The 19957-nt window shown below is 41.8% G+C and overlaps 1 protein-coding gene across 1 annotated transcript in view; it reads right to left on the bottom strand.

The window, feature by feature from the left end:
- The window catches only part of RAB8B (RAB8B, member RAS oncogene family), a 37718-nt gene extending 21845 nt beyond the window's left edge, over positions 1-15873 (bottom strand). The window contains exon 1 of the mRNA XM_053365970.1: positions 15689-15873. Coding sequence (XP_053221945.1) covers positions 15689-15812 — 124 coding nt within the window. The 5' untranslated portion in view covers positions 15813-15873. The remainder of the gene's footprint in view (positions 1-15688) is intronic.
- Between the last annotated feature and the right edge of the window lie 4084 nt (positions 15874-19957).

Below are 19957 nucleotides of genomic sequence, written 5' to 3'. Positions count from 1 at the left end.
GGACCCTCATAGTAAAATCTCAAATAGGGAAGCGAGAAACCCCCTCTATTCCTGTCATCTATTAGTATTTTATACTTAATCCTTGGCTTTTTTGCCTTGCCATATAAAATTTGTTAAGTCCTTTTCCCATTGTTTAAAACAATTAGTGTTAGCGATCACCGGAAATGATTGGGAAAAAAAAAATAATTTTTGGTAATCTGTTCATCTTAATTGCTGATATTCTACCCATCATAGATAAATTCATGCAGATCCATTTTTCCATATCCTTCTTTATTTCTGTCCATTTTTTCATAGTTATCTTGAATAAGACTTAAATTGTTAGATGTAAGCCAAATTTTACTTTATTCTCTTCTTTGATTCCTAATGTTTTTCCCCCAGATTCTCCTTTGCCTTCTTTTCCGTGTTTTTAATGATCATCTAGTCCAACCCCCTGTAATGCAGGAATCTCAGCTAAAACAGATGGCCATCCAACCTTTGCTTAAAAACCTCCAAAGAAGGGGTGGGAAGGGAATTTTTTTGAAAAGGAAAAGTAAGAAAAACCCTGAGGGGATCATGTTGACTTTACAGTCCAGGGATTAAAATTTGACATGTAGATACATACCTGGAAGTTGTTACATGTGTATATGAGTCTTTTGTGAAAGTGCTGAAAGGTATAAATGCACCAAATCTGGACTCCAAGGATCAAGTCTAGTGCCTGGAATTTCCCTTTTTCTTTCCTCTATTACACTTCCATAATTAAAAATATGTTTACACTAGCCTCTAAACTAAAGTATGAGATTGCTCAGCCTCCCTTCTTTAAAGTTGAAAGAAATATTAAGTCTTGCTTATGCACATCCTTACTTGTGAAAAAAACTAGAGATTTGAGGAACATAATGCTTATGGGAGGCACATTCATAATATTTGTGAGGGTGGAGTACAATTGCAACATACTAGTGTCATGCTGTACAAAGTCACAAAGGCAACTTATCCTGAACTTTAACCTTTGGCTTTCTTCTCCCAAAACATATCCATTGGCATTTTCATGGATATGCAAACAATTTCACCCAAAGCACAGGATAGAAGCACCAAAAGGTAACTAGCAATGACTGCGGCCTTTTTTAGTGAGGGGAGCAAATCCAGCATACACATCATGGCCTGCTGGCCCTATTATATTGCCAAATAATAGGCAAGGATACTGGGTTAAATACAGGTTTATTTTCTTCGATAGATACACAAAAAAACTTACTGTATGGCACTAATAGGCAAGAACCCTTCCAAAAGACAAAAACTGGATAGTTTGAAGGAGGATGGTGTAAATTCCTTTACTATTCAAGGAGAGTATTTCTTTAACATTTGTTTCCAGCCTTTTAACAGCTTTCAATACAAAGACCAGCATAAATTTTAAGAGTAGTTTCAACAGTAACTTGGGGCTCATATACAGCAACAGGAGACCCCCCATAAAAGTTACCTGGTATTAGGAGCATGCCCACAATCCTGCACCTGGTCCTGGAGAGTGGAAGGGAGAACAGCATACACATGATGACCCTGAGGTCACAAGCTCCATGCAGAACCTCTGCCACCACCACCAATTGCTCCAAATGTCAATGTCCATAGCCTCAATTAGCTTGTTTACTAGTTCCAGAAGATCTATACAATTGAACTTGTACCATCATGAGTAGACATTATAGAGGTCTGAATTCAAAAAGGATTAAAGGTGAAGTATGATAGGCTCCATAATTAAGCTTGCTGTGGATAAGGAGAAAGAGTTTGTGCACATTTTCTATTCTTGTGCACTTTAGGACTCACTAACCAGGTCAAAGCAAGTATAGCAACGCTGGCAGGTGCTTCAAGATTCTGCAGGTAGGTTTCGCCTGTGATAGGACCCTCCAGAATAAAGCACTAAAATAACTAATTTGAGAGTTTCATATAGTCCTTTACAGATCTCATTTTGTCGAAAATGTCCCAATGATGAAATTACAACAAAACCTCAAGAGCACGTCTCACATGTTCTGGCAGGGCATTAACATGAATAAAATGCTAAATCATTTACTGCAATGGAGGAAGCATTTCCTCACAGCTCAAGATGGCCAAAGCTTCATTGGATCTGTAGGTTCAGGGTCAGAAGAGGCCCTCCCCCCGACCCTGAAAAGGTCCTTCTACATTCAAGGTGACTCAAATTGGCAAGGCCTTGTTCTGTAATGTTTTGAGATATTAGGAAGATGACTGGATATATCCAATTCATACTTCCATTTCAAGGCATACCAAAATATGCAGGGGAGCAATCCAATATCATTTATTGTGTGCATTTTGTACCAAAAGTGTATGTACCAGCGGCAGAAGCAATCACTAGCTATGCTAATATACACAAAAGTGTGGCCATAAGTGGAATTGCTATGATAGCAAGGCCAAATTAAACCAATTCAAGTGTTATTGTTAGTATCAGTGTCCCTTTAAGAAATAAATTGCTAACCTGACTACTTACAGAAATAGTCTCTTCAAGCTATCAATCATGCAATTGTTACAAGCCACTATCCTAAGTCAAACAGCAAACTTCCAACAGTTAGATCATTGTTCAGGGAAATTCAGGCATGCAAATAACTTCTCATTAAGATGTATAAGAATTTCACTGTGAGAAGTCCATTGCATAAGCAGTATGGAATGCAACCATATGAAGTTCATAGGGCTAACAGGGAATTGAACAGAATTCCATTCCAGCAGAGAATGAATTTTCACTTTCAAGAAGTGCTCATTTTCAGACGGACATGTGCTGGCTGTCACTGGTCTTGGAGGCTCTCCTCCTTTAAACCCAGCAGAGGTAGCTCCTCACCCCCTTTAGTAAACCTATAAACAGTGACTAAACAGATAAGATTAAAATATTATCAGGAGGAAGACCACCTCTCCAGTCCACAGATTAAACAGACAGCCTGGCTCATCTGTCCTCTTCCAAGCAGACCTAAAATCCCATTCAAATCAACAACAGAGCAGCACACTGCAGACAATCTCATTCTTCCATTTTTAACAGCTGAGCTCCAAAAACAACTCTGAAATCCACCTTGCTTGCAGCAAAATCCAGTCAAGGGGATTTGAAACAATTACATTTCATAATTTAAATCTGCAAGAAAAAAAAGCAAATTTAAATCAAGTTTCCTATTGATATACTTCACATTTTATTTTAAATTGTGCAAATCCAACCACTAGGCAACACTAATTTACAACTAAATAGGGCATTAATTATAGAAGGGGTAAAGGAGATATTTTGTATAATTTTTAAAGACAAGTTTATTTTTTACTAATTTTGGAACATAACATTGCTTAATAGATTTTAAAACATATCTATATAAATAATTTCATTAAATTATTATTACAGTATATAGGATATTACAACCAGAAGGTATCACTAGGTGTGGAAAAACACCCTGCACACTAGACAATTCCACATTTCCCTCTTTCCAGTATTGCTCCTGCCTGCTTTTCCTTCTGCCTTGGCCCAGCCGTGCCATCACAAAAAGAAAGGAGCAAACAAAAATGAAATTCCCATGACTGATAGGTCAAAGCAAGGGCTGATAGTTACTGCGCAGACCAGAGCAACATATGAGGTAGAAATGAAATACCTATGTTGAGTAAGTAGGCTGTAAATATTTATGTACGGTCAATGATCAAATTGGTTCTTAATTTACATAGGAAACCATCTTTAAATTCACTGCATCTAGTAGAGGGCACTGATTCAGTTTAGAGTTTGGTTTGGTTCACACAAAATTTAGTATTGCATGAGAAAGCCATGGGTTTGTGCACTGAGAGAAGCATTCTTTATTTGGAAACTGTGGTTAGTGTTAAACTATGTTTCATTCAAAGAAACCAAGATTATTAACCATGATGTGAAGTTAGAACCAGAGACTTTTTATCTCTCATCTAGACCATGCAGGAAGAGGAGAGCAGAGGGGGAGTGTCATAGTTTTGCAATGCTCATTAACTGTAGGATCAATGTGCTTATACAGGCAACAACCGATTTGCATACACCCCCACGCCAGTGTTAGAAACTCAGATATATAAGCTAGGTGCCAAAAGGCTCCTTAAACCAAGGTTGCAGTTGCCAAAATGGAATGTCTAGTTGCCATTTTAGGGAAATACGGCTCTAAAGTCTTATTTTTCAAATGAAGGACTGACTGTGATTGATTTATCTGTTAAACACCTGGCTAATTCAGATGACAGCCTTGAGCTAGGTTAAGAACTTTGAGAACTTTAAAAAGGAAAGTCACTTTATCCAGGGACAGTCCACATATATACTGACTTATTTTGACCTCCTTTTCTTAATGGTGACATGGACCATTGATATCATAAGAATATTCTTCATAACTGTGAGCAGGGCAATGGTGTGGGGCAAATGAAAAGCTACAACAATTAACTATAATGTTTACTGCTCCTGCTCAGGCTGCACAGAAAAAGCATTTTGGTTCCTGAAATTCAGTCCAATTGTACAGATAAAACATAACTGATAGAATTCTACAGGATCTGATATTAGTGTGCAAAAAAAAGAGTCATGATCCAATGATCCCCAGGCATGCACCTTCAGATGGTGGAGCGTCAGACGCCCTTCCTGGCTAATTTTGAAGATTACCCCTATGTGTTGTCAGAGTGCACCTAAGCCCATTCCGTCTCTGCCCCACCCCTTTTCCAGCCACCTCTGGGTCACCATGGTGCACAAGTCAATTGGAAATGCATAAATCAGTTGTTCCCTGCATTCACATTACAGTGGTACCTCGGATTAAGAATTTAATTCATTCTGGAGGTCTGTTCTTAACCTGAAACTGTTGTTAACCTGAGGTACCACTTTAGCTAATGGGGCCTCCGGCTGCCGCGCAATTTCTGTTCTCATCCTGAAGCAAAGTTCTTAACCCAAGGTACTATTTCTGGGTTAGCAGAGTCTGTAACCAGAAGCGTCTGTAATCTGAAGTGTCTGTAATACGAGGTACCACTGTAATAGCATGTACGAAGTTATTTCTAAAGAGAATCCTAGCACACACATATGTAACGGGGGTGGGGTGGGGGTCTATTTGTCTAACTGGCCCATAAGCCTCAAGTTTACCTGCAGTCAAGACCAACTGTTCTCTCTCCCTGACCCCTCACTGTTCTCAACTGAGATTCAAGGAAGCCTAAAAGTTCTTCCATGCCCTGGCCATTATCTAAACTTGGATAATGACACGGGTGGCGCCATGGGTTAAACCACAGAGCCTAGGACTTGCCGATCAGAAGGTTGGCGGTTCGAATCCCCGCAATGAGGTGAGCTCCTGTTGCTCGGTCCCTGCTCCTGCCAACCTAGCAGTTTGAAAGCATGTCAAAGTGCAAGTAGATAAATAGGTACCGCTCTGGCGGGAAGGTAAACGGCGTTTCCGTGCGCTGCTCTTCGCCAGAAGCGGCTTAGTCATGCTGGCCACATGACCTGGAAGCTGTACGCCGGCTCCCTCAGCCAATAAAGCGAGATGAGCGCCGCAACCCCAGTCGGCCACAACTGGACCTAATGGTCAGGGGTCCCTTTACCTTTACGCTACAGTGGATAAAGTCACTTGAATATTACCAGGTAGATACAAAAGAAAACCTAAATAGCAAATCAGTGTATTCCCTGCCTTAGGAAGGCTATTGAAATCATCTAGTCACCTGTTGGTTAAAGACTTACAAAATGATTGTCTTACTAGTTAAGCGGCAGATTTTCTCCAATAGTTCATTTTGCTCTCCATACCAATTTCTCTGTTTTTAAATTTCAGTTCTGAATGCAAACAAATTACTGCTACCTTAATGTTTTGCCTCTCAAAATATGTCATCCTCAGAATTCTCCCAGTGGCATGTTGTTCCTTGCATGGCACTCACAAATATAAAGTACTTTTCTTTTTAAAGTTCTCCAAATGTAATTCCACAGCACAGCAAATCCAAGCCAACAAGCAGCTATGATAAGGCAATATTTATGCACCACCCCACCTTTAATGTTAATCTATTCAGACAAAAGGAGAAAGGGAAGCAGAGAATAAAATCTTTCTCCCTTTTCTTTAGCAGATTTGAGAATAATGCAGCCAGCTCACTTGTTTTCCTTCCCCAACTAGAATGTTCTAAAGTGCACCTAAAAACCAAATCACACCACAAGTGAGAATGCAAACAAATGTCAACTCAGTTAACATTAATGTGCCGCAAACAAATAGCAAAACATGGCTTAAAAAGATACCCTTTAGGCGGAAATTATGTTCACAGTTTATCAAACTGCAAACCTGCTAGCATCTCTCAGGCAGCCAGATATTAAAGTTCAGTTCAATATAGACAAGTGTATATTGCAGTTATACAATGGTAAATCACTGGAGGCAAACCTTATATTCAGAGGCTACCTTCAGCTAGAGGCAAAGCATTCCTTGTCCGCACAGAAGCCACACACAGAGTAATGCAAAGCAAAATCATTCCCAGGTACAGTTCCTAACTTACCGTATTTTTCGCTCTATAAGACGCACCAGACCACAAGACGCACCTAGTTTTTGGAGGAGGAAAACAAGAAAAAAAATATTCTGAATCTCAGTAGCCAGAACAGCAAGAGGGATCACTGCACAGTGAAAGCAACAATCCCTCTTGCTGTTCTGGCTTCTGGGATAGCTGCGCAGCCTGCATTCGCTCCATAAGACGCACACACATTTACCCTTACTTTTTAGGAGGGGAAAAAGTGAGTCTTATAGAGCAAAAAATATGTATGTCCCTTTTTAAGGGTTGAAAGAAATCAGTGAGAAGCAAATAACTGGGAGGTTGGATAGTCCTGTGTAAGAGTCTTCAAGACTTAATATACATTTTGTTGCAAACACTGCATATGCTAAGGAGTCTTGATGTTAGGAAAGTTATTAAACTACAGAATTCCATAGATAATGGTGAACTGGAGAATGCTATCTGCTAGTCTCCAAGAAACAGAAGTCTGCCTGCAATCAGAGGTTGATCTAAAGTTAGGGTAGGGTGCTTTGTTTTGAAAACTCAGCAAGGAGCTTCAGAAACACACATTCAATCCACAGCCAGCCATCAAATAACAATGTGTGCAAAATACTTATTTTGAAGAACATAAAGGCATCAAGGTATGGTAGCTGTTTTTCATCCGGCTCACAGTAAGTTCCTTAGAGCATATGCTATTCAGTCAGAAGTTGCACTCATTCCTAAAGTCATTAAGGGTTAAATGATATTTAAGCAAGACATTTGTCTCCATGTCAGTCAAATGAGACAGCAGCATATAAGAAAGCTCCATCTGCCAATTGTGAATTGGGATGATGCCTTCAGACATCTGTCATGTGGAAAGACAAAAGGTGCAGATGCTTCTCCCATTCAACCCAAGCCATTTCACCAAAAGACCTGTCAACATACATAAAAGGGAGGAGTTGCAGTGTTCACATTTCAATAGCACAGAGGCACTGCATCTATAAGCATAACATGGAAGCCGTTTTAAACTACGTAGCATTTTAACATGGCTGTGGAATGGTAAGCTATTTAAGGTGAATACAATACTCTACAACAGAAAGCCAAGATAGGCCATCGCAAACCAAGTGGCCTAGCCTGCCCCTCCTCCCACTTTCATCACCCCAGGCCTGGCACAGAATGCTTGGAAGCTTGGTGTGAAATGGATAAAAACTCAAAACATTTTCTCTCAGAAATAATTAATTTTAAAGACAATGTATTAAAATAATATTACTGAGCAAACATTCAAATGATACTAATGAGGATTTCTATAGGATTTGTTTCAATTACTAAGCAAGCAACATTCTAAGGGCTATGTTGGAAATGTATTCCTAAATGTTGCACAACATCTTCAGGAATTTGATTCAAGAGCACAGTCTGGGAGTCTGCCAAATATCTTGTCTCTGTGACATGGTCATAAAGCCACCAAGCATCTCAAATGCCTCCATCTTCTGCACACAGAGAAAAACGGATGCATATTTGAATACACAACCACAGCAACAATCATGAAAAATAGTTGAGAAGCTTGTTTTAATTCATGAGTTTTCTAATTTATGAAGTCCTTCAAACTCAAACTGAAAGTTCAGAATCAGCAGTTGACAGATTTTTTCCATACAATTCTGAGAGGAAAAAGCTTGACTTATTAGATATGATGATACAATGCACTACCAAAGAGTTGTTATAAGTTTAAATTAAGTATGACACTATCATACTAAACTGGAATTTCTAAAGCAAAGTCTCTCTATTACTACAGCTCTCCTTCATTTTATATTGTCTTCCAAAATTGGTTTTTTGTTGTTGTTTATTAGAAGCTGATGCTCCAATGCAAAGGTTTATCTTAATCAAACAAGCTAGGGACAGACAGAATGAAACCCTGAGGCAAAAAAACTCTGTAAAAAAAATATTAATCTGTTCCAGTCATTTGACATACAAACAGCCTTTGTGGACACACTGCCAGATACTGATATCATCTTGGATAAGAATGTAAATATTCCAAAGTTTGTTTCATAGTCAGCAAGTTTCTGCATTGAATTTGAACTCCTCCCAGTGCATAAGAAAGCTAACCCACAAATTTGCTATGTTACTATTGCCAGCAGAAGAAATCCAACAATCTCTGGAGAGAACAACTCTCTCACTGGGTATTATAAAACCCAACACATTTAATCTGACAAACATCACATAGCAATAGATTAATTCAAGTCTAACAGAGATCAGAACTATGATACCACAGCCAAACATGTGTGTCTCTGTCCCCTGATATATTAACAGATGGAAAGTATGTCTCTGAACAGTGGTGGCTGCGGGGGATCACAAGCTATTGGACCCATGTTCTGCTTATGCACTTCTCAAAGACCACTTTGAAAACAGAACGATGGGCTATTTGGGCACGTGTTCTGATTCAGAAGGTATCTTCTTATATTCTATATATCATGCAGCAACAACATTATTTGTTTCTTCACCCTAAGGTCCCAGGGCAGGTTACAACATTCAGATACCACATTGAAAATGGTTTGAAAGCACTTACAAAAATAAAAATATACTTCTATAAGAAGTATAATGAAGGTGCAATACACACCTTTGTGGGGAGGAAATTTTAAAGCTTAAAGGATGCCACAGAGAATGCCCTCTCCTGGGCTGCAACCACCCTGAGCCTCTGGGTGCAGAGGAACTACCAAGAGGACGCCCTTGAATTTTTAAGCTCAAAGCTAGCGTCTCATGCTCTTACAACCCTGCCTATTTCCCTTAGACTTTATTAATCTGTAGCAATAATCTACTTTTGTATCTCTGCAAATGGCTATGTTTATCGGAAACATAACTGAGTCAAGTACTCTGCAGTCAGGATTTTACAGCTTCCTTGAGTGGAAATTATTGCCATTACGCAGTTCTCCTCTAAAGAGGAAGTGAAACTTGACAGATCATGTACAGAGGCAGCTTGCTTAAGTCACTATATAATTGCATAAAATCTCTTGAAAGTTGATCAATGGTTTCCACCAAATAAGTATAATATGCAGGAGTCAATTCATACATTCAGTTGTAATTCATCAAGTACTGAGCAGTCAGGTGACTTACTCGCATGTGTACACTGTCTTTTAGGCTCCCAACAAAATTTTCTAAACAGCATACCAGTAGAGTTTGGGAATAGTCTGGCATTCAGATAAATTAAGAAAAAGAACAACAAAATCTTAAGTGAAGTCCTTCTTAGCTGCCCAGGCATCTGGAACATTTCTAAAGGCAGCCTCATGCCACATTGACAGTGCTGCCTTTAGTGCATAGAAAACTTACAAATCTAGACATGATGGCAAATTTATCCAGGGAACCACTGACCTTCAATTAATAAATGTCTCAACTATTCTTGAAGACATTTAAAATATTTAGGTGGCATAGTAATGCTCTAAGATTATAGCCCTCGGAGGAATTTTCATATACAACACTAAAAATGCCTTGTAGTTTCTTTCCTGTCTATGCATGTGAAAATTCTATCTTATCTGAGAAAACCAGCTAAATAAACTATTTAAAATCAAATGCACATTTCAGCAATTGGAGGTGCTACTATCAAATCGATAGACATGAAAATACAAGCACATGTGACATGAACAGAAAGATAGAACAGTACATAATAAAGGTTTCACCATGCAGGAACTCAATTTACTTAAGCATGGTAATTAAAACTCAAGAACAATCTCAAAGTGTTGGAGCTTCAAATGCCAATGTATCTTCCTATCCTGACAAAACAAACCAGCAGGGCCAGAAAATCACAGAGCCTCAGAACACAAGAAGACTCCAGCTTATGCTTGGTTTCTTGCAGCTAGTTAGTGCTTAATAAGACACCCAGCTTGAGCAGTTTTTCTTGTGGTTTCTTCCATTTCCTGACCATTTTAGTACACTCAGCATTCAAAAACTTTAGTTAGCAAACAGTTACTATGACAGTTCCCTGAGAAACAAAAGAACAACCTTCCTCGAATCAACTGTTTCCCTACAGGGAGCTCAGCTAAGGAAGGCTTGTTTAGGGTGCCATTATTCACTCAATGAGTGAATGTTATGTCTCTTCTGTGGTAGCAGAATCTTTTGGGAATTTCAACCCTAGGAATGGGCCCATTGAAAGTAAAAACCTTTCATCTGGAGAACACAGCAGTTAGAGCAGGCCAGTGGCCCATCTGTTCCAACATCCTGTTCTCACAATGGTCATCCAGATGCCCAATATGAGAAGCCCGCAAGCAGAAACTGACCACTAAAGCACTCTTTTCCTTGTGATTGCCAGCAACTGGGATTCAGAGATATACTTCCTTCAACAGTAGCTAGTAGTCATTGGTAGCATTATCCTCCATGAATCTGTATACTGTAATCCTATTTTAAAGCCATCCAAGTTGATCGCCGTTGTGACCTATTGTGGGAGCAAACTCCAAAAGTGCCATAGCTTAGAGGTAGAGCACATACTCTGTATACAAAAGATCTGAAATTCAATTCCTGGCATCTCCAGGTAGAGCTGAAATGGGCTCCCATCTGAAAATCTGCTGCATGAGCTCAATGGTCTGCTTGGTATAAGGCAGCTTCCTATAAACGACCATGGCTGGGCTGTCTCAGAGTAGCCAATGTTGAGCCACCAGATATTACTGGAACTACAGCCATGCTGGCTGGGGCTGTTGAGAATTGCAGTCCAGGACCAGCAACATCTAGAGAGCACAACCTTGGGCATTCCTGGTCCCAATAATGTGGTCTTGATGTCTTGCCTGCTTGTGATTTAATTGTCTACTGTTTGGCATAACTGTTTGTAATGTTGCTTTTAAAAAGTATTTCAAAAAACACCTGTAAAATGCCCTTGCACTGAATGAGACATCTGAAGGCCGCCCTGTTGACTTCTTAGCAGCTACTCAAACAGTGAAATGAAAATAGTGCAAGTTACAACCAAGTCCTACAGGTTGTTCAGAGATTTATTAAGGCTGTGCCTACTCCCTTATCACTTATGGTAATCTATTACCTCTGGTCATGAAAATGCTCTGGCATTACAGCAGTTTTCTTTGTTTAAATGCTCTGATGTATCTGCTTTAAAGCGGGGTACAAACCAGCATTTTTAATATTGTATAACCAACAAAAGAAATACAGTGGTACCTCGGGTTAAGAACTTAATTCGTTCCGGAGGTCCATTCTTAACCTGAAACTGTTCTTAACCTGAAGCACCACTTTAACAAATGGGGCCTCCCGCTGCCGCCAGAGCACGATTTCTGTTCTCATCCTGAAGCAAACTTCTTAACCCGAGGTACTATTTCTGGGTTAGCGGAGTCTGTAACCTGAAGCGTCTGTAACCCGAGGTACCACTGTAATAATACCTTAATGAAAAAGTGTTACTCTATTCTTACTTTTCAAACAATAGATTACAAGCACCACTATGTTCTGTGCCTCAAACAGCTTGACACAGTTACAGTCTAATTTCGCAGCCATGGGGATGCCCTGGAGAACTTGAAAGAGATTCAAATTTGTGACAAGGCCTTTGAGAATGTGTTCCACTCCCAGGGCAATAACTGCTCTGCCATCATGGAGAATATACATCTCAGAAGGAGGACGTCACTCCAAGTAAGAAAAAAATTATTCACTTGGATAGACCCATTCTGGAAAGTGACCAGTGTAAAACCAGGTTTTTTTAAAAGGATCCAAGCTGATTAGCTTAACATCAGTTCTAGGTAAATTGTTAAATATAAAATTTACGAAGCATAAGAACAAGTCTTTCATCAATATGGCTTTGGCAAAGGTAAGTCCTGTCTCATTAACATTTCAGAGTGAGAAGAAGATTGTGAATGGAAGCGATCCCCATATGGATCAATAACTTTTAATAACAGGAACCAATGAGTAATAATAAATGTGCAACTCTCATAATGGAGGGATGCAAGGTGTAGAGTCACCAAAGGATATTTGGCAGGATCAATACTATTTTAAAATCCATAAATGACCTACAGTGTCATTGTGTAAAGGGCTCCAAAAGGAACTCTCCAATTTTGGGAAAACGGGGGGAAAAATGCCAATTGCAACTCAAGATAAATTAGTGAAAAGTGATGTATACGGGGGGGGGGGGAATCAAAATCTGAATTTTACATGCATGCAGCAGTAAGCTAAACTGTGACTTAATGTGAATGAGCATAAGACTGAGATCACTGCACTCCTCGCATGCTCCTGCTGCCATCATGATACCCAAGGCTATTCCATGGTTTGGCTTAGTGTTATATACAAACCCTGAATCATGGTTTGTCTCAGTCCAGACAAACCACAAGCGTAATGAAGATTTGTTCTCAGCTTACCGCTTGCGGTTTCTCTGGGTGAGACAATCCACAAGCCCAGATTCAGATGTAATGTTAAGATGAACCATGGCTTAGTCCCAGGTAGCGGGGCAGAAGGAGGAGAAGTATTGGGACCACAGTCTTTGCTTCAGGAACCTGCACAATTGCTTGTTTGCATTACACTGTCATGTGCAGCAGCTGCAAAAAGGGCAAATTCCATGCTAGGAATCACTACAAAAGAGATCGAATATAATACTGTCACTATTGTAAAGTCTTTATACAAAGATTATGATGCACCCCTACTTGGAATATTGTATACAGTCCTGGTTGCAGTACAGTGGTACCTCTAGTTGCGGACACGATCCATTCTGGCCTGCCGTTTGCACCCTGAAAAGTCCACTAGAGAGGCGCTTCTGTGCAAGCATGGAGCGCAATAGAGCTCTTCTGCTCATGCACGAAGCGCGCAGAACACTTCTGCGTGTGCGGTGAAACCCGGAAGTATACACTTCCAGGTTTGCCGTGTTCGCAAGCCGAAAAGACGCAACATGAACCTAACGCAACACGAGGTATGACTGTAAATAAAAAAATACATTGTAGAGCTGGAAAAAGGCAAACAAAATTATTAGGGGGCTGGGACTATTTCCCCATAAGGACAGGTTACAACATTTGGAACTTTGTTGCTTATAAAAATAAAAAAGGCAAGTAAGAGAAATCATAGAGGTATATCAGATTATACATAGTGTGAAGAGTTTTGCTTTTTCTCTCCCTCTCTCATAATACTATGTTGTCTTCACGTCCTGCTTGTGAGTTTCCCTTGGGAAGTAGATGACAGACAATATGAACCTTTGCTTTCATTTAGCAGAACTCTACTTCTCTTTTGTTCTTAGTACCTTAGCCCTATGCTTATGGTCAGGCCAGACAGGAACTATGCCTGCCCCTGGTGTTAGACAGGCTTTAAAAATATATATTTTTCTCTTTGATTCCTAACACCTTATGTGGGAGACAGGAAGTTTCATGTTACCCACTCTGAACTATCAGAATAAGGCAGGCCTGCAAAATGTTTAACCTGCCAATCTGTCATAGGGTCTGTTAAGGGCTCAGTCAACTCCCTTTTTTGGTTACAGCATGACAGCATAGTATTAAGCAGGTAGTTGAACACACTATTTACCCAGTGAGCTACAGGTGTTTTTTAAAAAAGGATACAAGACTCAAAACTTGGCCTTATAATGTAATCTAAATCAGACTCAAAAGAGTCACCTAGATGTTACAAGTTTCTATGAGACGTAGCCAATGTGATGTCATCCAGATATTGTTGGACTTCAACTCCCATCAGCCCCAACTAGCATTGCCTACAATATCTGGAGAGCACCATGCTTGCTACCTGCATCAATGCACAAGTGTTTCAAGTGTTGCAGCAAGAGGGAGCAGACAGAACAAATTAACTTGTGAAGCTGGACTTGAGCATATAAAACACCTATCAATATGGGCATCCTGCGAGATAGCACATAAAGGATACAGTGGAACTCTGGTTATGTACTTAATTCGTTCCGGAGGTGCGTTCTTAACCTAAAACTATTCTTAACCTGAAGCACCACTTTAGCTAATGGGGCCTCCTGGTGCACCGTCAGAGCACGATTTCTGTTCTCATCCTGAAGCAAAGTTCTTAACCCGAGGTACTATTTCTGGGTTAACGGAGTCATATTTCTGGGTTAACGGAGTCTGGGTTAACGGAGCGTATGTAACCTGTAGTTGAACAGAGTAACTAGCAACCACTCACTCATGATATGTGTAACAAAAATATCAACTAGTGGTAAAGTTCAAATCCATCACTATCTTCCCCATTTTGGCTATCAGAGTAAAAATGATTCCAGTCGTCCACTGTATCAGAGCTCCTGCACAGCTAGACAAGTTCCCGTGGCCAATTTTGACTGCTGTTCACCTAGGTCAGATTCTCCTTCCCTTTCCTTCATATCATGCCACAACCGTAGACAGAGAGCATATTTTATGTCATTTCAAATGACATAATTTCTGGACAGGCCTGATCAGTTTTAGGCACTTTATAAAGAATGCTAGTGGAAGTCGATGCAAGGGTTCCTACTAGTGCAACAGCACGTATCCACCTCCCCTCTCCTCCCCAAAATCTGCTCTAGGTCAGGAGCACTCACAGAACAGCTTGCAGGAGGATCATTCCAACCTTGCGTCTTAAGAGTGTGACAAATCCCTCCCTGTGCCCCCAAACAAATGCCTATTCCAACCCTCCGCCCCGCCCAACAGGGGCCAAGATGACATTTGATGATGGCGACATTTCTAGGCGTGTCAAACGGGTTAAGAGATGCACTCCCAAGAGTGTCAAAAGGGTGGCGGGGTCGTCGGAAAGTGCGCTTTCCAAGGCAGCGAAAAGCGGGTTAGCCTAAGGGGCTAACGAACCTGCTTCTGTCCGGGGCAGGGAGGTGGGCGTCCGCGCAGGCGTCTTCGGGGCGGGAAGGGGCACCTACAGATCTCCGGTTCCGGCATCCCCGCCTAAAAGGCGCTCTCCGCCCTCCAGCACAAATCCCCACAACAAAGCGGCGAAGGGGGGCGGCAGAAGAGCGGAGAGGAAGAGGAGGCACCCGCGTCACGGGCCGGAGACTCGCGCAGGGCCCGCTCCTCTCACGCCCCCCGCGCCGGATCAACGCCTCCGCGGCCCCGCCGAAGCCCAATCGCAACATAACGGGGACCGGGAAGGGCGTCGCGCGAAGAAACCCCCACAATTCCACCCTCAAAAACGGTCTGAGGGACAAGGCGGGGCGCGAGAGAGGAAGGGAAATGGAAACGGAAACCGGCTCGCTCGCTCGCTCGCGGCGACGCCCGTGGCCCCCGCCGCCCTGAAGAGGCGCCAGGGGGCCGGGCCTGCGCTCCGTCAGGCGGGGAAGCCGCCCCCCGCCCCGAGGCGCCTGCCTGAGGAAGCGCCCCTCAGAGGGAGGCCGAGGCCGCCTCACCGATGGTGGAGATGAAGGTGGTGTTGAAGGCGTCCTCGCTGAAGCGGAAGAGCAGGCAGGTCTTTCCCACGCCGGAGTCGCCGATGAGGAGCAGCTTGAAGAGATAGTCGTAGGTCTTCGCCATCTTCGCTCCGACTGGCGGCCGGGAGCCGGAGGGGAGGGGGAACTAGCGGGAGGGAGGGGACAGGAAGGGGCGGGGCAGCGAGGCGAGCGGCGCGCGCGACGACGGAAGCCCCGCCTTCTCGCTCCCTCCCGCGGTCGCCGCCCGCGCAATGGCCTCTGGGAGTCGTGGTTTTTTCTGCGGGACTTTTCCAGTTTTTCTTGTCGGAAGCGACCGCGATCGTCCCTGTCGAAATCCCAGCCTCCAAAGCGGGAGGGAGGAGGCCTGGCCGGGAGGGACGGCGGGCAGTGCTAGGGATTGGTACCATACTATTATTTACATATTATTTAGTTATATAGTACAAAGTCAGAAATGTCAACAAACTACTAATTGCTGAATAGTTGTCCAGTTATATTTTGGAGGGGGGATAATAATTAATAAAGACATATTAATAAAAGTTTATAATTCAAATAATTTTGATCTGCATTGTCACTGCACTGCTGTGGATAGATTTGTTTCCTGTGTGACACTTCGAGTGCAAATGGATTCATTTATTTAAAATGTTTTTTAAAAACATAATAATTAAAAAGCAAGCCCCAAAAGTGGCTCTCAGAGTGGTATAAAAAGAAAAGGAGTCCCTGCCTTCGGACTTATGATTGAAAAGACATGATAGAATAAAAATTGATTGGAAGGGAGGAGAAAAAGCAAACTCAGTCACTGTTTCTTACTTACATGATTCTTAGAAGTGCCACTTAGAAAAGAAAACATTTGCCCAAAAGAAGGAGCCAAGAGTTGTTGGTCTTGACTTTCTGCCAAGAGTTGTGCAGACGGAGACCCTTTCCCTCACCTTCAGCCTCATATAATGACCCATTTAAATACAGATTTAAAAAATATTACTACATATTACTATTATAATTTTTGACCCCTCAGCTCAACACCCTGTGCAAGGGAACTGTCCACCCAGGGGTCAGCAACCTTTTTCAGCCGTGGGCCAGTCCACCGTCCCTCAAACCATGTGGTGGGTTGGACTATTTTTTGGGGGGGGGTTAACAAATTCCTTTCCCGCACAAATAACCCAGAGATGCATTTTAAATAAAAGCACACATTCTACTTCTGTAAAAACACACTGATTCCCAGACCATCTGCGGGCCGGATTGAGAAGGCAATTGGGCCACATCCGGACCACAGGCCTTAGGTTGCCTACCCCTGGTCCACACCACCCTAAATCTGGTGCAGATGCTGTGATATACAAATAAACTTAGTGTTGAATTCAACTAACTTTTACTTAGAGTAGTCCCACAGACACTAATTAATATAACTTAATCATTGACATTAATTTCAGTGGTTTATCTGAGTAAAAGTTATTCAAATATAATTTATTATAATTATAATTCATTATAATTCATTTGTTTTTAGATTTTCTAAGAGACAGTACACAATTAAAATACAAAAGCCCAACTTTTAGGAAAGATCTGAAGTCAGTACTGTATCCAGACGTTTTTGATGTTTTTTGTTGTTGTTTAGTCGTTTAGTCGTGTCCGACTCTTCGTGACCCCATGGACCAGAGCACGCCAGGCACCTCTGTCCTCCACTACCTCCCGCAGTTTGGTCAAACTCATGCTGGTAACCTCGAAAACACTATCCAACCATCTCGTCCTCTGTCGCCCCCTTCTCCTTGTGATGTTTTATTTTGTTTTAAATGTGGTGGAAGCGGCCTAGAGTGGCTGGGGTGACCCAGCCAAAGGGCAGGGCATAATAATAATGATAAAATAAAAAATAAAAAAACAAACACTTATTTCAACACTTTTATAAACTGATTCACACCATGGTTTCTGTGGTTTTTGTGCAAGTTACAAAAGATATAACCAATTTAAATTAGCCATAAAACCAGAAAATGACTTTGAAACATGTCTCTCTGCAAAGTCCATGAGTTTCTGGTGGTTTCTCATCAACGTCCCTTCTGTTGATAAAAGACCTAAACTTTTACCCCACATCTTCAGATTTCTTTCTGTTGTCTTTTTCTGCGTTCTTCAGTGGCATTGTTGATTTTCCAAGGAATGCAATGTTCCAAGAATGTCAGCACCAAAGCTCTGTGGGGACGATGTCTGTGCACTTCCCACAGAATCATAGCATTTTCAAAGTTTGGTTGGCTTTACAGCACCACAGCACCTACACATACGCTCCAACATTTCTCCAATTACTGAGCTCCTGTTGCTCGGTCCCAGCTCCTGCTAACCTAGCAGTTCAAAAGCATGTTAAAGTACAAGTAGATAAATAGGTACTGCTCTGACTGGAAGGTAAACTGCGTTTCCATGCGCTGGTCTGGTTTCGCTAGAAGCGACTTAGTCATGCTGGCCACATGACCTGGAAAAAATGTCTGCAGACAAACGTCAGCTCCCTGGCCAGTAAAGCGAGATGAGCGTCGCAACCCCAGAGTTGTTCACGACTGGACTTAACTGTCAGGGGTCTTTTACCTTTACCTTTTATTCCATAACAACAACTTTATTATTTATACCACCCACATGACTGCGTTGCCCCAGGCACTCTGAGTGGCTTCCAACATACTGTATATAAAAACATAATAAAACATTACAAAAATTCCCTATACAGGGCTTCCTTCAGATGTCTTATAGTTATTTATCCCCTTGGCTCGGGGGTTGCATAACTCCATACCCTCCAAAATTTCTCCAGTGAAAATAGGGACGTCCTAAGGAAAAGCCCTGCTTCTTGGGTGAAAAGCAATGACAAACCTAGACAACATCTTAAAAAGCAGAGACATCACCTTGCCAACAAAGGTCCGGATAGTGAAAGCTATGGTTTTCCCAGTAGTGATGTATGGGAGTGAGAGCTGGACCATAAAGAAGGCTGATCGCTGAATGATTGATGCTTTTGAATTATGGTGCTGGAGGAGACTCTTGAGAGCCCCATGGACTGCAAGAAGATCAAACCTATCCATTCTTAAGGAAATCAGCCCTGAGTGCTCACTGGAAGGACAGATCCTGAAGCTGAGGCTCCAATACTTTGGCAACCTCATGAGAAGAGAAGACTCCCTGGAAAAGACCCTGATGTTGGGAAAGATGGAGGCACATGGAGAAGGGGACGACAGAGGATGAGATGGTTGGACAGTGTTCTCGAAGCTACCAGCATGAGTAACTGCGGGAGACAATGGAAGACAGGCGTGCCTGGCGTGCTCTGGTCCATGGGGTGACGAAGAGCCAGACACGACCAAACGACTAAACAACAACAACAAGGAAAAGCGGGACATTCTGGGATCAAATCAGAAATGGGGACGGCTTCTGTAAATCTGGAACTGCCCCTGGAAAATAGGGGCACTTGGAGGGTCTGTGAGAGCAGAGCACCTACAGGCCCCAGAGACAAAGAAACAAGCAAGCCCATTTATGGAAGGAGGGATTTAGGCCAGGGATGGAAAACCTGTGGCCCATCTTTACTGACCACTAGTCATACTGGCTGGGGCTTAGAGGAGTTAGAGTTCGGCCACAGATGTTCTTCTTCTCAAAAGAGAGAAATAGGAGTGTTTCAGTTTGAAAGCAATAAAGAAGACCTGGGTTTGCATCCCCACTGAGCTCACTGGGTGACTTTGGGTCAGCCACAGTCTCTTAGCCTAATGTACTTCACAGGGCTGGTGAAGGTAAAAGCCATGTACATTACCTTAAGCTCTATGGAGGAGAGGTCAGGTATACATGCAATAATAAACAAATTAAAGTGAAAAATACAAAGGAGCAGGAAACAGAATGCATTTAAAATTAAGAAGATAGTGTTTTGCATAGCATCTTAGACCCTGGATCTTTGCCTCATTCCAAGTTGTAAACATAATTGAACTAACCTTTGTTCCTATTACCTTATGCGTATGAAAATGGAATCGTGGCAAATGAACTTTGTGTCAGCCAGCACATTTGCCCTTTTGCCTCTTGTTCACTATATGTTATCTGTGTCATTGTTCAATTTCTATAATTTTAAAAGATTCTTTTTTTTAAGTTAAGAGATAGTGGCTTAGCCTGTTCATTTATAAACAAAGAGGAAGTGGTCAAGGCAATTCTGCTTCTTCATTTCAGTGCCCAAATGGGGGGTTGGGAGTAATTAAATAGAACCTTTCGAGTGGTTATTGTAAGACTTAATCAGATTACTGGTCTGACAATGGAGCACTAAAA

Source organism: Podarcis raffonei, chromosome 14, assembly GCF_027172205.1.
Source record: "Podarcis raffonei isolate rPodRaf1 chromosome 14, rPodRaf1.pri, whole genome shotgun sequence".
In the NCBI taxonomy this organism is placed as follows: domain Eukaryota; kingdom Metazoa; phylum Chordata; class Lepidosauria; order Squamata; family Lacertidae; genus Podarcis; species Podarcis raffonei.
This window is presented reverse-complemented; position numbering and strand designations above follow the sequence as displayed.